General features: G+C 43.3%; 2 protein-coding genes across 4 annotated transcripts in view; one reads left to right on the top strand and one right to left on the bottom strand.

Annotated features, from left to right (window-relative positions):
• The window catches only part of Abhd12b (abhydrolase domain containing 12B), a 30368-nt gene extending 24638 nt beyond the window's left edge, over window positions 1–5730 (top strand). For both annotated transcript variants that reach the window (XM_020165030.2, XM_020165029.2), the window contains exons 10-13: window positions 2320–2402; window positions 4209–4287; window positions 4869–4987; window positions 5108–5730. In XM_020165030.2, the coding sequence (XP_020020619.2) occupies window positions 2320–2402; window positions 4209–4287; window positions 4869–4987; window positions 5108–5135 (309 nt within the window). In that variant the 3' untranslated portion in view covers window positions 5136–5730. The remainder of the gene's footprint in view (window positions 1–2319; window positions 2403–4208; window positions 4288–4868; window positions 4988–5107) is intronic.
• Window positions 5731–5923: 193 nt separating this feature from the next.
• Window positions 5924–16681, bottom strand: part of Pygl (glycogen phosphorylase L) — a 36626-nt gene continuing 25868 nt past the window's right edge. The window contains exons 8-20 of one of the 2 annotated variants that reach the window (XM_074067999.1): window positions 16321–16464; window positions 16010–16102; window positions 15228–15374; window positions 14746–14909; window positions 14155–14269; window positions 13383–13484; window positions 13110–13257; window positions 12947–13005; window positions 12699–12861; window positions 11027–11234; window positions 9672–9806; window positions 9194–9260; window positions 5924–6268 (exon numbers count right to left, since the gene is read on the bottom strand). In XM_074067999.1, coding sequence (XP_073924100.1) covers window positions 6092–6268; window positions 9194–9260; window positions 9672–9806; window positions 11027–11234; window positions 12699–12861; window positions 12947–13005; window positions 13110–13257; window positions 13383–13484; window positions 14155–14269; window positions 14746–14909; window positions 15228–15374; window positions 16010–16102; window positions 16321–16464 — 1722 coding nt within the window. In that variant the 3' untranslated portion in view covers window positions 5924–6091. The remainder of the gene's footprint in view (window positions 6269–9193; window positions 9261–9671; window positions 9807–11026; window positions 11235–12698; window positions 12862–12946; window positions 13006–13109; window positions 13258–13382; window positions 13485–14154; window positions 14270–14745; window positions 14910–15227; window positions 15375–16009; window positions 16103–16320; window positions 16465–16681) is intronic. The other variant, XM_020165028.2, reaches the window with a different exon arrangement.

Below are 16681 nucleotides of genomic sequence, written 5' to 3'. Positions count from 1 at the left end.
AGAGAGTGTGTAAATCAAAGACAGAAAAAAAAAAAGGAGGGAAAAACAAACTAAGGACTCTTGCCTTTAGCATGGAAGAAGAGAGAGAAGGCAGAGGAGGGAGGCAGTGCGAGTTCTCAACCCACACCTGCATGCAGATCTTTCTCTGTGAGACCATGTGAAAGTGTAGGCCAGACAAATCCCCCTAAGCCAGGTTGCCTCCGACTGCAGCAAACTGTGGAGTGGAAGTCTGTATTTACTGCTGCTGCCTTCTTGTTCTGTATGTATGTGGTTGCCAAATTCCACACAAGGACATGAATTGCTTTTTTTTTTTTTTTGTCTGATTGGAATTTGAAGTCAGACCTTTGCACTTGTAAAGCAGGTGCTCTATTGCTTAGACCTGTAGTCCATTTTTCTCTGGTTATTTTGGAGATGGGGATCTCACAAACTATTTGCCCAGCTGGCCTTAAACCTCCATCCTCCCAATCTTAGCCTCTCAAGTGATTAGAATTACAGGCATGAGCCACCTGTTCCTGGCATGAATTGTTTCTAGAAATCAGAAAGGGCAGAAATGGTGGTGTGCACCTATAAATCCAGCTACTCAGGAATCAGAGGCAGGAGGATTAAGGTCAGCCTGGGCCAACGTAGCAAGGGCCCTGTCTCAAAAACAAAAGGGCTGGGGTGTGGCTCAAGTGGTAGAGCACTTGTGAGACCCTGTGTTCAATCCTCAGTACTTAAAAAAAAGTTCAAACAATTAATTATATTTAGAAAGTCTCTATTCTCCATGTCACCACAGTCATGGTGGGAGGCCATGGAAAATGACATAGGGCAATTTGTGTGTGTGTGTGTGTGTGTGTGTGTGTGTGTGTGTGTGTGTGTAGAGGGAGAGTTTATTGAGATAGAAAAGTACCACAGAGTAGAGCTCCCAGAGCTGGGAGGGATTGCAAGAGAGGGAGCTAGGGAAGTGACCTGGTCTGAGGTTTTGTTTTTATCAATTTTCCCCAGGGCATTGCTCAATCTCTATGCTAATAAGGTGTGCAACATATGGCAAATTTTAATGGTTTTCTTTTTTAAAAAATTGTTAAGCTAGCCAGCTGCAGTGCCATGTATCTGTAATCTAGACTACTTGGGAGACTGGGGCAGAAGGATCACAAGTTCAAGGCTAGGCTGTGCAACCTAGTGAGACTGTCTCAAAAACAACAAAAAAAGAGAAGCTGAAGTTTGTGTGTATTGGCCCTGGCCTACCTGTGTCCATTTCCTTCCCTTTGCAAAGTCCTGTGTACAGCATCACATCCTCCTCCCTGTCCTCCTTGCAAATCTACTTCAAGATACAAAATTTGAAACAGAGGCAGTCAGCAGATTCTGCAGGCCCGAAGGTCAAGGTGACATTTTGACATAATCCAAGTGCGACTGCAGGGTGCCAAGCAAAGCTGTGCTGTGACATGATTTGCATGTTGACGCAGTGGCCCTGGTTCTCCTGGGTCCTGGATGACACAGGGTGAGGTGGGGGCAGAGGGGCATGTGGATTGTTGCAGAGTCCACACCAGAGATGAAGGTGAGGTGGTGGAGAGAAATGAATGGATTGGGGTAGAGTGAGGGGCTCAAGGGGTGAGGAGGGTGCTGAACTGCTCACGACTTCTGTCTCCACATCTCATTTTCAGTCGAAATGGATGTTTTTAGGGCAAATGAACTAATGTATGTATTGACATAATGGACACATGAAAAGAGCCTTGGAGTTAGCTAGCATCTATTTAATGAACTTTGCCATTAAAAAAGAAATTCAGCATGTGTAGAATGATAATTGATATATTTGGAGCTCTGTGGTCATTGTCAAGCCTTAACCCGTCGATTAAAGTCTTGTAATACTGAATCACATTCAATCATTTATAATGTTCCAATCCTCTCAAACAAATTTTCTATGTATTAAATACTTTTACCAGAATCCTTGACAAATCAGAATATTGTTCCCCAATTAAACAAGCCAATTATGCTTACATTAGAAGCAAATTTGAGATTTTACAGATGACTGTTCCTTTATAAGAGTTTGTGATGCCAGTTTATTTTAGATAAAAAACATAGGAAGTTAAAACCAAATGTTAACAGCAGTTATCTATGATGGTAAAATTATGTGGAACTTGTTCCTTTGTTCCTTTCTGTTTTCTTCCCCTAAATTTCCTACAATGACATGAATTACTTTTTAAAACCATGAAGTTCAGAAAATTTAAAAATTATATTTACAAAGTCCCTACTCTCTGTAATCCTGTGGTTCCTAGTGAGGGATTGTAACAAAGGGAATAGCTATGGCGTGAGTATTAATATTTTTTTCTTTTTGAAAAATAGATTTACCAGAAGCTTCCAGGATGTTTGCGCATACTTATGGATGCCATGAGAAAAGATAAAATAGTCTTCCCTAATGACGAAAAGTAAGTTAAAGATGAAAAGATGGGGACGTGGCTCAAGTGGTAGAGCACCTGCTTAGCGAGTTCAAACCCCAGTACCACCATCACCACCAACAAAAAAAAGATGAAAAGATGTCCATTATCACTGTCTCCTTAGGACTCAAGGGGTAACTATCATATGGCTTAGTAGATGATAAATCTCAGTGTTGTTTGACTTTTCTTTCTTCTTCTACTTTTTTTTTTTTTTTTTTGTGGTACTGGGGATTGAATCCAGGGCCTCAGGCTTGCCTGGTACTCAAGTCATGCCCCCGGCCCTTTAAAAAAAAATTTTTTTTAAGATAGGGTTTCATTAACTTTTCTCCAGCTGATCTTGAACTCCAGATTCTCCTGCCTCTGCCTCCCAAGTAGCTGGGATTACAGACATGCGACATTGTACCTGGCTTTGTTCATATTTTTCATAGAGTATTCTTAGATGGGTATTAGGATTTGGAGGTAAGGTTTCCACAGATTTTAATATTGATTTATTAAATTAATATTAATTATGTTGATTTGATGTCTTCATGGATTCAATACTGTCTGAAGTCATAAAGAAAGTTGTGTATTTATGGCCTATCAAGACCTTTTAAAGATCCTCTCAGGTCTAGTCTACGTTCCTTAGAGGATCCCTGACTCCTAGGCCTTATTCCCTGTGTGACCCAAACCCATCTAATACCAAGCCTATTACCCCCACAGCAGATCCCATAACTAGCCCCAGACAAGTTATCCTCTCGTAGGTGGTGGATTTAAGGATACTTGTAAGTAGACAGTTGTCAATGTTTTTGCTTCTATTTCAACACACTTGAGGAAACCTGACATTCTCAGGAGTCAGTCCCTCAGTCAGTCCCTGGGGCCGGGATGGATGGGTATCAGAATTTGGGAAGGACAGGGAAGTACTGTTGGAGAGAAGTTATTCCTCATGCCAAAGCCTTTTGGAATGACCAAACTAGGAGACTGGACCAGAAGCTAATTAAACCTTCCAATTGCATATCCATATGTTGTACATTTATGGAGAAAAATAAATGAATTGCTACAAAGAGGTCTCTTTGGTTCTATGGTAGTTTCTGTTATCTTTAAGTTTTGAGTTACTTTGTTTTCTTTTATAAGCTTTTAATTAAAATATTTCAGGTATTACAAAATGAGGAATAAGGAAAAAGATAAGGTCTTCTAACACTGTACAAATTGAATATTTCAGTATTTATTCTTCAGTATTTCCAAAATCACATAGAAATAAATTAATTAAGTAATCAGTTAAATTGTATAAGCAAATAGAATAGAGGGATAGTTGCCTGGAAGAAAAAAAAAAAAAGTTACTACATGAAGTTTGTATTTTTGTTTTGGTAGTACCAGGGTTTGAACTCTGGGATTCCCACTTGCTAGGCAGGTGCTTTACCATTTGAACCACTCCTCCAGTCCTTTTTGCTCTGGTTATTTCTGAGATAGGGTCTTGTTTTTTTGCTGAGACTGGCCTGGGCCACCATCCTCCTGTTTTATGCTTCCTGCCATTTCTGGGATGTCAGGCCCAGCTTTTTTCCATTGAGATGGGGTTTCATGAACTTTTTTGCCTTGGCAAGCCTGGAACTGTGATCCTTCCAATCTCAACTTCTCAAATAGCTAGGATTACAGGATTACAAAGAAGGTTTTTATATGTGAAGCTGTTATGCCCTGGAAGGAAGGAAAGAGATTTCTCGTGTTTAGGGCAAGCCTCATGTTTTGCCAAAACTGTAACTTAGAGAAGAAGAGATGTCAGTGTGTGATGCTTGAACTGACTGCTTTTCTCCCATTCCTCTCCAGTGTGAAGTTTCTGTCTTCCCCCCTTCTCATCCTACATGGAGAGGATGACAAGACAGTGCCTTTGAAGTATGGAAAACAGGTAAACCATGATCTCAGTCCCCATTTCTTCATCCAGCCCAACTGTGATTAGAACCTAAAAGGAAGATTTCTGGCATTAGAGGGGCTTCTCTACACGCCTGGGTTACACAATGAGTATCAGTGTTCTTGTTACTTAGCTCAAAGTAGCATTTGTGGTAGAGTCTGGCCCCTCACTTTGGGTCCTAAGGTGGCTCTCCCAGTGCAGAGAAGATCCAGGGTTGTTCTGCGGAAGCCTCCATGTCCCCTCTGCCATACTCGCTCTTCAAATGTGGATTCAGTATTTCCCTTTAAACAAACCTCTGCTGGAGTGGGTCATAACAATTCTTTGTCCCTTGCAGTGGGTTTGGACAGAGAAAGGATGAGGCTTTATCAGTAGTCTACATTAGATGCATAGCATTCTGGTCCTTAGCTGTAGAGGCAGCTAACTGGGGACCTGGAGGGAACCAGTTTGTGTCATTAAGCCTCTGACTTAATGACACAAACTCTCCAAGTTGGTTATTTCTGTACTCTTTCAGGAAATTTATGCCTGGAAACCTATGGCTTTGAATTATCAGCCTTTCAGTCACTGTCTGTTTCTTGCAGCTGTATGAAATTGCACACAATGCCTACAGGAACAAAGAGAGGGTCAAGATGGTTATCTTTCCTCCTGGTTTCCAACACAACCTTCTTTGTAAAAGTCCTATACTGATCTATACCGTGAGGTAAGGACTGGTTTGCCAAATGTGACTATGTTCCTATGAAGGTGGTTGGTTAGGGCTGGCCTGGCTTACTAAGACCACGAGGATTGGAAGTGTGAACTCATCTTGATGCTTTCTCTGCAGAGATTTCCTGAGCAAGCAGTGGGCTTGAGATGTGAGTGAGCAGAAACCTTCAGTGAACACTTGGTCCAGACACCACCTTTGGTGTGTAGTTTTTTTATGCAAAGTTGTACCAGGTGGCTTGGTACAAGCTGGAACCATTGACAAGCCTCTTATCATTTATCTAAGGAAAGTCTGGATTCTGGACAGTGTGGAATGTAGTCATTTAGCTCGTCATTTTCTGTGAGACATGCTGAAACCTCACTATGGAGAATCGGAATTTGGTAAATTTGGATCCTGTCTAAAAATGTGTAGTCACCAAAGATCCTGGGGATATTTATGAAGAATCCTCTGGTCACTGTGGTGTGAATGTCTACTATCCCCAAAGTCATCTACTGAGACCTACTCACTAATGTGATGGTCGAGGAGGCGGGACCTCTTGGGTGGTAGTTGGGCCATGAGAGCTGGGCTCTCCTGGGGTTAGTGCCCTCATAAAAGGGGCCCAAGAGCTTCTTGCCTCTTCCACCTTATGAGGACCCAATGAGAATGCCCTGCCCCCCACATCTGTGAACCAGGAAGTGATCCTCACCAGACACTAAATTTCTCATCCCCAGATCTGTGAGAAATAAATTTCTGTTGCTTGTAAATTATCCAGTTTATGGCATTTTGTTATAGCAGCTTGAGTGGACAGCAGTCCTTAGTGTGGACTCAGGCAATGTACTTAAAGAATTTATATTTTAACGGAGTTAGTGGCATTAAAAAGTCCCAGTTTTCTAGTTTTCTAATTAGTTGGTGTTAAGTCCTAGCAGACTGCTATAAAGTAATGTTTTGGCACTCAGGTAATGGTTGGAAATTGATACTTTATTTTCAGCTGTAAATATAGACAGACATTTTCTCTTCCCATTCCCAGAGATACTTATTGGCTAGCAAAACAAAATAACATCAGTAAATGTTATAAAAAAAGGTTCAAGTTCAGTAAGAAGCTGTGTTTTCTAGAAAGTTCACGATTCAATTTCCACTGGCCTTGTTTACCCCATTGCTGGCTTCGCTGGACAGGGAAATCTTCAGATCCGAAGGCTCCATGTTCCAGATGTCCCTGGCATATTCCTTAATTGTCCGGTCGCTGGAGAACTTGCCCGAAGCAGCTATGTTTTTGAGTACCATCCTGTTCCAGGCTTTCGGATTCTGCAAACAACATATATATGTGCAGCCCAGGGCCTGAGATGAGGGTCCACTAAGCTTTATGACAAACTTCAGGCCACGTGCACCGTAGTGAGTTATAAATATGTTGCCTCACGGTGAACAGGTAGGATAGACTATGCTTTTCTCATAATTTCTCTTAGGAATGAAAACAAAGTTTTTACTTAACCCATAAATTTAAATTCTCTACATGGTAGTGTCTGCTGTGGTTGCAAGGTTCTGACACATAGCCATGTTTCTGCGTTATTATGAATGAAGACACCTCCCTTTAAACCAAGGGGGAGGAAGAGACTAACATTCATTGTCTGTAAGATGCCATGTGACGAGGTTTAACCTGTGGCTCACAGAATTTGGAAAACACTACCCTAGAGGTTAGCTGGAATACAGGCAATCAATGCCATGAAAGGCCTTGTTCACCTTCTTAGTTCTTCTGGACATTTCTTCTGATCCCCAAATACTTCATTGGGGTTTCAAAACAGAGTGAATGAAGGCTTTATCCTTAATCAAAAATATCATATCACAGGTTCTGCCAGGAAGTGAGGGGAGAGGGAGGGGCAGAGGGCAGGGGGGAGAAATGACCCAAACAATGTGTGCATATATGAATATATGAATAAAGAAAAAAAAATTTCAAAAAAATCATATCAAAATCCCACAATGTTATATAAAAGAATATAAAAGACATTTAATTTGTAGCCTCAGGATTTGGTAAGGAACTCTGAAAGTTCACTGGAAGTTATTCGAAGTTGTTAACAATGCATTATAAGCATTTAAAAGAAAGACTAAAACTACTATCATACTTCCTGCTATTACAAAACTATGAAATCAGCTCACTCAGACTTTGGAGGCTTGCTATAATAAGACAGGGATAAAGGCTTCATCTTCCTGTTTTCAACCACTGAAATGCATGGTGAACAGACTTCCCAGCTCTGCAGGCCATGTTTACTAAGCCTCAGTAATACCGTTGTTGTCAGGAGAACACTGCAATTTGTACTAGTGGTCAAGCAACACTGAATCCCACGTGGGCTTCTAGATGGACAGCCTTTGGATCTGGACCTTGTTTTTTCCTTTTGCCGAGCTGGGGATTGAACCCAGGGCCCTTGCACATGCTAGGCAAGCCCTCTACCACTTGAGTTACACCCTCTTTTATTTTGTTTTTGAGACAGGGTCTTGCTGCTACCTTTGCTGCCCTTGAACTTGTGATCCTTCTGCCTCCACTTCCCAAGTAGCTGAGCCACCATGCTCAGCATTGTTTTTCCTTTTGAAGCAAGGTCTCTCTGGATAGTCCAGGCTAGCCTCACAGATATGCTGACCTTCCTAATGCTGGGATTAGAAGCATTGTCACCAATGCTTGACTTTGAGCCGTAATTTTAGCAGAGGAGATCCACTGTGTAAAATGGACACATTTGCTGTTGTTCATACTCTCCTGTTCTACTCTGCTTTATTTACATTTCTTGACATGGTCATTCCCTTTCCTCTGTCTGAGCCCTTGGGCTGCATGTGGCTGTTCTCCCCAATGCTCAGGAAGCAGGCAATGAGCCACTGAGCTTAGCTCTAGCACTGCCACACTTGTTCACAGACATTAACTTGAACGTAACTCCTCTCTACAAACTGTTGGGGGATTGATGTGACACAGAGCAGAAGATAAGGGTTGGAAAGCCACAGAGGCCCTGAAGGATCCTATTTTAGTCAATATCTTTTTTTTTTTTTTTTTTTTGTGGTACTGGGGTTTGAACTCAGGACCTCACACTTGCTAGGCAGGTTCTCTACCACTTGAGCCACTCCACCAGTCCAAAGGAACCTATTTTAAAAGCCCAGTGGAACATCAAGATGACTGTAGAAACTAGCCTGTCACCTGCCTTGGGAAAAGAATACAAAGAAATGTTAGTGAGGCCCTCCCTGGAGTCTCAGCACAGAGCTGACCAATTCCTGCAGCCATTCCTCTGGGAAAGCTTCGGGTCACGATGTCTCCCTAATCAGAGATGCTTCAGCTTTCCACACCTTGCAAAATTCAGCTGGAGGGTTATGTGATAAGATAACCTGACATATGGAGGCTTATTCATATGGCTCTAACTTTTTTTTAGCACAGTATCATTGTTTTTGGTCTGCACTGGGGTTTGAACTCACTGCCTCACGCTTGCTAGACAAGTGCTCTACCACTTGGGCTATGCCCCAGCTTTTTTGCTTAGGTTATTTTTTTTTGCCTGCAGTCTTTCTACCTAAGACCTCCTGTGTAGCTAGGTGAAAGGTGGTGTGTTCTTGTCATCACAGCTATGGCAGGAAGTGTAAAAGAGGAGAATCACGGTCCAGTCAGCCTGGGCAAAAAAGCAAGACTTTATCTCCAAAATAAGAAAGCAAAAAGGGCTGGAGGCAAAAAAAAAAAAAAAAAAGAAAAAAACCCCTACAAACAACAAACAAAGAAACGGACAAAACCCCTGGCATTATAGTCTGCTTAGAGGAGGGGGAGAACCTTGGCTTTGCCCTTGCTGTGTTCTTAGCACTCAGCCCAGGGCCCATCCTAAAGAGGCCCCACATCTCTGAGGCTTTGTATCCTGAGCTTGCCAGGTGGGCCCTCTACATGGAAGGTGCCGATAAGTACATAATCATTTGTGGCTTTTTACTTGGGTGCTAAAAATAGCCACAACTGCTGCTGAAATCTCAAATCTCAGCCTCTGTCTAAACTTGGAAAAAGTCAGGTTTGGATCTGAAGAACCTGAACCGTTGCCTCACTTCTTTTTTGGTTTTGGTGGTGCTGGGGATGAAATATGTTGTGCATATTCTAGACATGTGCTCTATCACTGAGGCACATCCCATAAGTGGTCAGTGGGCCCCACTATTTAGATTTAATAAAAAGGAACAAAATTTTAAGTAACTATGGAACACTGAGCTCTTTTACAAACCTCTGTAACTTACCATGTACAGCTGACTGACTTTTTCTTGACATCTGACGTAGGCTTCATAGTCTGCAAAGACTTTAAACCTGTTTTTTGGTGGTTGGAAGAAAACAAAACCCAACAAAAAACTTCATTAATATATGCATGCTAAGATCTACTTACAAATTCTCTTTTGCTTAGTACCAGGCAAGGCTGGTTTACCAAGTTCACTGTCTAACAATGGTCACCAGCTCCCAACTTTTTTATGGTTTTTTCCCCACAGGTAAAAATGTCATCACATGGATGTGTTTTAAAGTTGAGTGTGCCAGTGGAAGGAGAATCAGATTTGAAGGTCTCAGTCTGAAACCTTTCTGGACTTGGCAGTGGAGACTTTTATCTCCAAGATTAGGTTAGCTGCTCAGGTCACAGATCCATGCCAATCTGGGCTGTTGCTGGCTTAAGATGTGTTTTTCTCCTTTTCATAGCCCAAATGGTGCCATCTTCCTGTGGAAACTCACCTGTCATGATAAAATAGCATGTTGATGATGTCTTTGAAGAGGTCAGGCTGCTCAGGAGAAAAGAAGCCATTGTCAATTTGGTCAATGACCAGCTTCAGCTCTGGAAGGGCCTCATAATATTCTTTTGCCTGGTACCTGAGGGTAGGGGTGGGTGGTGATGTTGAAAAGGCTCTGTTAGCATGATTACCAACACACTAGATATGGCATTAGCTGTAATCATCCGGAAGAGGTGGAGTGTGGCTCAGTGGTACAGCACCTGTTTCCCAAGTGCAAGGCTCTGACTTTAAACCCCAGTGCCACATACACACCCAAAAACGCAGTCAGAAATATCAGCATTTATAGAAATTATAGATTTCAACATGGATACAAATAATTTTTTTTACCTCATCCTGAAGGTTTTTTCCCTCCCTAAATTTGATTCATTCCTTGTGACAAAAGACTACCAAGAAGAGTAGGAAGCAGAGAATGGAGGGGTTGAATGTAATCAAAGTGCATCGTAGGCACATGTGTAAGTGTTGTAATGAACCCCACACACACAACTAATATAAGCTAATAAAAATGTAAAAACAAAAGAATAGCAGATGACGAAACTCTGAGTGACAGAGCAATAGTCTAACAGGGTAAAAGAGCAAGATGCATCTCACAGCAGACTTGGTGGCTCTGAATAAGTGTTGTGTTAGGCCTATGGATTCTTAAAATTCGTTGCTACTGAGTGAAATTTCCTTCTGAGGGTCAGGAAGTATATTCAGTATATTTAATTTTGCAATCCCTAAAGATCCTTTGGGCATTACTTTTTTTTTGGCCATACTGGGGTCTCATGCATGCTAGACAAGCACTCTACCACTGAGTTCATCCCCATTCCCTGGGAGTTACTCTTTATTTCTTGCTTAAATGCAGGTTGATAAACCTATCTAGAGATTAAATGGAAACAAATATGCCCAAGTGCTTTTGCATATCCATATCTATTCTCCCATCACATTTTGGTCTATCTCTTTGAGATCTTAAAGGAGCACCAGGTAGTGGTTTAAATGACAGGAAAAACTTCCAATGAAAGATGGGTGCATCTTTTGATTAAAGTAAAAAAAAAAAAATCACAGATCCAGAGAACTGAATAGCTCATTAAGGCTGCAATGTCTGATGATAGACAGCAATTGTGCTCTGTGTTGTACCTCTGCCTAAACTCCCTTTCTTTTTTACTTGCTGGGTTTATTAAGGCTGATCTGTGCCCAGGAGGCTCCCTGACTCCATGGGAGATGTCCTGCTGCCACATGTCACATGACCCAGCCTCAGTGGGACACCTATGTGGGTAGGTAGCCCTTGGGGGTCACCTGAGCAACAAGGAGCTGTGCCCTCACCCTTTCTTGTCCAGAGCAGCTACATCATCTACCCTCATGCCGAAGATGAACAGGTTCTCTTCCCCGGCTTCCTCTGCCATTTCAACGTTGGCACCATCCATGGTCCCAATGGTCAGGGCCCCGTTCAGCATGAACTTCATATTGCCCGTCCCTGAGGCTTCCGTGCCTGCAGTGGAAATCTGCTCCGACAGATCCGTGGCTGGAATGACTGAAACAGCCATGTTAATATCAGTGATTCCATCACTCTAGATCTTGTATTGCATCTGAACCTTTATCTAGCTGGCCCATTGTAACAATTAATACATGCAGATCAAGATAAGGATTCAAGTAGTGTAGGACAGAGCTCACTCTTTCCTCCTTGATGCAGGTAGCCACTTTTGCCCATTTGTGATGTGCTATATAACCGTATACTTAAACCATCCTTTCTTGGTCTATAAACTTTAAAGAGTGTCTGTTGACTCTGAGCTATAAATGCTGACACTATATTTCTTTTATCCCTTTTCTTCTTTCCAGTTTTTGTTACAGTTTTATTTCTTCTGGTTTATAAAATACATTGCAACTTCTCTTTTTTAGTCTATGAAATTCTGAGGTCGCTCCTGATTCCTCTTTGGCAAGCTGAGGATATTGGATTGTTGCACGCCTGCCCTGTCTCACCTCCCTCCTTCCCTTTTCACTGCAGGGAAATAAACCACAGGCAGCTGAGCCGGGCCTGAGGCTGGACATCAAGCAATGACCTCTCAGTAGGATTTACACCCTAATTAGAGCTGCCTGAACTCCAGCCCTCTTGACTGCAGAGGTCAAGACCAGTTCTCCACTTTATTCTGAGAGTTTATTTGCAGATTAGATTTATATTTATTTGGATTCCTGGGAACCTGGCTCTTTGCTTTTCAGGCAAAGAGTCCTTAAACTGTGGGCTTAAGGATCCCAAAACACCACAAAAAGAGAAAGTTCTCTTTCTGTCCTTTCAGTGTTGGAAGAAGGTAAATGAATACACAGTTGGACTTTGCATGTGGATGGTGCCTTGCCAAAATTTGATTCAAATAAGCAAAGGTCCCAGTGGTAAAGAAAAGGTGCTGGCTTCCTGCCAGGCTGTCCCCACGTGGGAACTCCGTGTTTGATTACAGAGTGTCCATTGGAGGCACATCTAAGCCTCATGCCTCGGCAGCCTGGTGTCTGCCCTCTTTCCCTGTGGCAGTGTAAAAAATAGCAGGGACCAGTGGGATATCTGAGGGTTGGGAACTGGTGTTCTTTTGCAAAACCAGGACTAGTACTAAAGACCTTTCCTCGCTTTTGTAGGGCAAGGTCTGCACCATGACAAAGCCTCAGAGCAGGCTCCACTGCCTGGGAGGAAAATGTACTTGCAAATGTAATCCCGTGATAGTGATTCTGGGGACATCGATATTATTGTTACTTGGTCATTTTAAAAACAAAACTAAAAGCAAAAGGACTGGGGGTGTGGCTCAAGTAGTAGAGCATTTGCTTAGAAAGTGACTGTCTTGTGTTCAACACCCAGTATCACAGGGGAAAAAAAAAACGTTCTTGCCTTATTTTGCCCAAGAGTGACACCTTCTATCTAAGTTTCTAGCTCCCTGAAGTCAGCTACCCCATATCCTGTCCTATGCAATCCCTAGAATTTGCCCTGACCCCACATGGTTTGCTCTGGGGCCAGTACCTTTCTCAGCAAGAGACACTCTGTAGTTCTCCAAGAAGATGACTTTCAACTTGCTGCCAACCACGGGGTCATTGTTCACCACCTCTGCCACTGAGGTGACCAGCTTTATGATCATTTTGGCCATGTGATATCCCGGAGCAGCCTTGGGGGAAAAATAGCAAACATGTTGACAGAAGGCACCACTGACCAAGTGGAGAAATGGCCAGCGATTAGAGCCCCCCTGTCCCCATGGAATAAAGTCAACTTACTTTGCCACCAATTATAACTGTCCTTGGCACAAATAACTTCCTGGGGTCTTTCTTAATGCCTGAAAAAGATGAAGAGTTGGATGGAGTGGCACCTCTTGGCAGAGATGACAGGACCCTACATGGAGGCAGGTACTTCCATCTCCCTGGGGTCTCCTTGACTCACGGTTGTACATGGTGATCACGTGCAAGCAGTTCAAGAGCTGGCGCTTGTACTCATGGATCCTCTTCACATGGACATCAAACATGGAGGACGGGTTGATCTTGACTTTGTACTCCTTCTCCAGGAACTGAGAAAACTTCAGCTTATTCTCCTATGGAGACAGCACATGGGGCCAGAGCCCTTCTGACATAGAAGCTTTGGGTAGTCTGTCTTAAAAGCTGGAGCATACAACCTCAAAACCAGGTCCTGGGAAGGAGCCATGCCTGGCAGCCTCACCTGCTTCACGTTGGCTATTTCTCGGAGGAAGACGTCGTCATCCAGGAAGCTGTGCAGCTTCGTCAGCTGGCTCAGGTCTTTCGCATAGTCTTCCCCAATTTTCTTTCAATTTAAAGGAAGAGGTAACTTCAACCCAGAGACAGTAATCAAGCCCAAAGGAGCAGTTTCTGTCAGTATATGGCCATCAAACTTGCAACCACACAGGTCACAGAATTGTTTCCCTCATGGAAGAGGCTAGAAATTCCAGTTGGGAAGAACACCTTTGCTAGTATCTTAAATGGAGTCTCAGTGCCATTAAAGGGCTGTACATGTGAAATCCACTTAAGAGAGTGACCAAGAACCCAGGTTCTGTAGTTATTTATCTAAGTATTGTCATCCTTTCTGGCCAGCTACATAATTTGTGGGGCCCCCCCTTGTTCGAAAATTAAGAATTTCAAGCCATGTGTGTTGGCAAATGACTGTAATCCCAGCTACACAGGAGGCGGAGGTAGGCAGATCAAGGTTTGAGGCCTGTCCCAGGAAAAAGAGCAGGAGAGCCTATCTGAAGAACAAAAGCAAAAAGGGAGTGTGGTTCAAGTGATAGAGGGCTTGCCTTGCTTTGATCCCCGTACCACAAAAGGAAAGAAAAAAAAAAACCCAACCAAAACAAAAAAGAATTTCAAGCAGGCTATAAGCAAAGAATTAAGCCAGCGTTGAGCCCTGTGTGACAGCACAAGCCACACCTGACTGCAGAATCTAGCCAGGCCTCCCTTGTCTCTGCACTTCCCATTACCTCTGCTATTAGCTCTGCCAGCCCAGGGTTGCAGAGCAACAGCCAGCGCCTCGGAGTGATCCCATTGGTTTTGTTCTGAAACTTGTGTGGTTCAAGCTCGCTGAAGTCCTTGAATCTGGAGATGGAAGCAGCAAACGACTGAACTTGGCTGAAATGGTGGGTCTGGCTTGCTGGGTAAAGTTCAGAGCTATATTCAAGAAGCCAAGTGTAGGCTTAGGAAGATTAAATAAAGCGGAAAGAGGGCCTGGTGACAGATATGGCTGTCATTCTAAATAGAAGCTCAATTACAAGTCAAAACAATTACAAGGAAAGTACCAAATCTAGTCACCTCCAGCTGACTTCCGGCACTGACACTTACACCAGGTTTTTCAGCAGAATAGTTTTTCTTTGGGCTTTTAAGTCTAGAATTGGGATGGTTCCGAGAGAAAAGCATTATTTCCTTTCTTTAAGAGAAGAGTTCTCTATGTAGAAGAAAATTCTTTAAAACATTTTAACAGGGCCTTTCCTTATCCAGAAGTGCAACCTTGTATTAACTCCCAGCATGCCATTCATGGATCTAGGCTAGACCTGCTGCCAGAGTCAGGGGCTCACACTTTGGTCTTCACGATGTCTGAGTGGATCTTGGCCACACCATTCACAGCGTGACAGCCCACGATGCAGAGGTGGGCCATGTTGATCCTTTTGCCTCCTTCCTCTTCTATCAGAGACATCCTTCTCATACGGTCGACATCTTTAGGAAACAAGGTGACAATTCTCTAGCCAAAGGGAGAGAAAAACCTTAGTTTAAAGTAACATTAGGATAATACTCATAGCCCAAGCAAAATCTCTGATGGAGTGAATATAAAACTTCTCCACAAAGAGGGGTCTAGTTAGCCCCGGGGAGATGCCATCCTTCCATTTCAGAACTTTCAAAAAGATGTGTTTAGTGGGGTCCCACTCAGCTCTGAGTACTTTTGATTTCTCAATGATTGAAACGTGTGGCTTCAAGTTTGGGAAGAGGGAACCATGTGCCATCCCTGGGCATGCTAGGACCTCATTCTCTTGAGGAGTAAGAATTGCTCAAAATGACTTACATCTAAATGCTTCTGATTTATCTCGTAAATGATCTGCAGGTGTCGAGGAAGCAACTTTTCCACCAGCTCCACCGGCCAGCGCTCTAGGGCTTCTGGGAGCACTGTGTGGTTGGTGTAGGCAAAGGTCTTCTTGGTTATGTTCCATGCCTGTGGGAAGGGGGGATCAGTAGCTGCCCCACCCACCGCACAGGGCCAACCACTCCTCACCTCCAGCCTGCCAGCCACAGGCCACTTCGGAGTGCACACACTCACTACATTTTACTAGTGTAAAATGGTCCCAATAATGAGAACTTGTATTTTTTTTAAAGGAAAAATGCTATGTTTGATAAAACTCAAGGCGGAATTCTGATAAATCTTTTTTATGATTCTTACCTATCTTTTATTTGCTAATTTCAAATACACAAAGGTTGAAGAGTAAAAACTTAAGTAACTCAACAGACACAAATTATGTGTAAGATGCTGACTTCCAAAGTTATAGGGACACTTTCAATTAGCTGTCTTCTGAGGTTAGAGGACTTTTCTTCAAACTCTTTTCAACCCTAAGCAATGTAATCCTTAATTCAGCTACTGATGTCACCCCACTAGGCAGATAGCTATTCATTTTTTAGTTTTGTGCCCTGTGACACTCAGGTTGGAGACATGTCAAGTTCCAGGCAAAAGATAGCTTTAACAGTTGGATGTTAGCAACTGTAATTTATTCTGAAAAACTGGAAAAGAATTTTTTTGGCAGTCCTTCAACCTCAGACATTTTTTGTTAAGAAAAAGAAGCCAAGAATGCTGACCTTGGACCAAGGCAACTTTTCAATATCCACAAAAATCCTCATCAGCTCCGGGATGGCGAGTGCAGGGTGAGTGTCATTCAGCTGGATGGCCACCTGGATGGGGAAAAGACATCAACTTGAAGATGACCAAGGACACAGGGCCCAGCCTCGTTGTCTTCATGTGAGTCTGGGAGCATGGTACAAATGCCCAGCTCCTATAAAACAGGCCTGTGCCATGCCTACCCAGCATTTTCAGCCCTGAGAGAGCGGGGTGAGTCTGAGAGGGAATGTGGGCCCAGCAGATCCCCGGTGTCCACACGCTGAACACTCACCTGATCTGGAAAGGCATCGAACACGGTTCCTGCACTGCTGGAGGAGCCAAACTTGGAGGCTTTGAAACGTCGGATGATATCCTGCAGGGTTGCAGCCACCACAAAGTATTCCTGCTTCAGTCTTAGCTCCTTCCCTTCAAAAAACTTCAAGCCAGAGAGATCGAATGAAAGTGGTTCACGGTGGAGCTGTGGCCAAGATGTGACGAGCGTCTCCTGCCTAAGAACCATTAGGTCAAAGCTACTGGACATCTGGTGAAAGATGGCGCTGAGCCCCGAGCGCCTCTGCCCCTTCCTGAAGCCCCATCAAAATGACGACAAAGGGTGAAGGAAGAGGGTGATGGGGGGGTGTGATAGTCAAAAG

This window comes from Castor canadensis, chromosome 3 (assembly GCF_047511655.1).
Source record: "Castor canadensis chromosome 3, mCasCan1.hap1v2, whole genome shotgun sequence".
Classification (NCBI taxonomy): Eukaryota; Metazoa; Chordata; class Mammalia; order Rodentia; family Castoridae; genus Castor; species Castor canadensis.
Note: the sequence above shows the minus strand (reverse complement) of the source record. Positions and strands in the feature narration are given on the sequence as shown.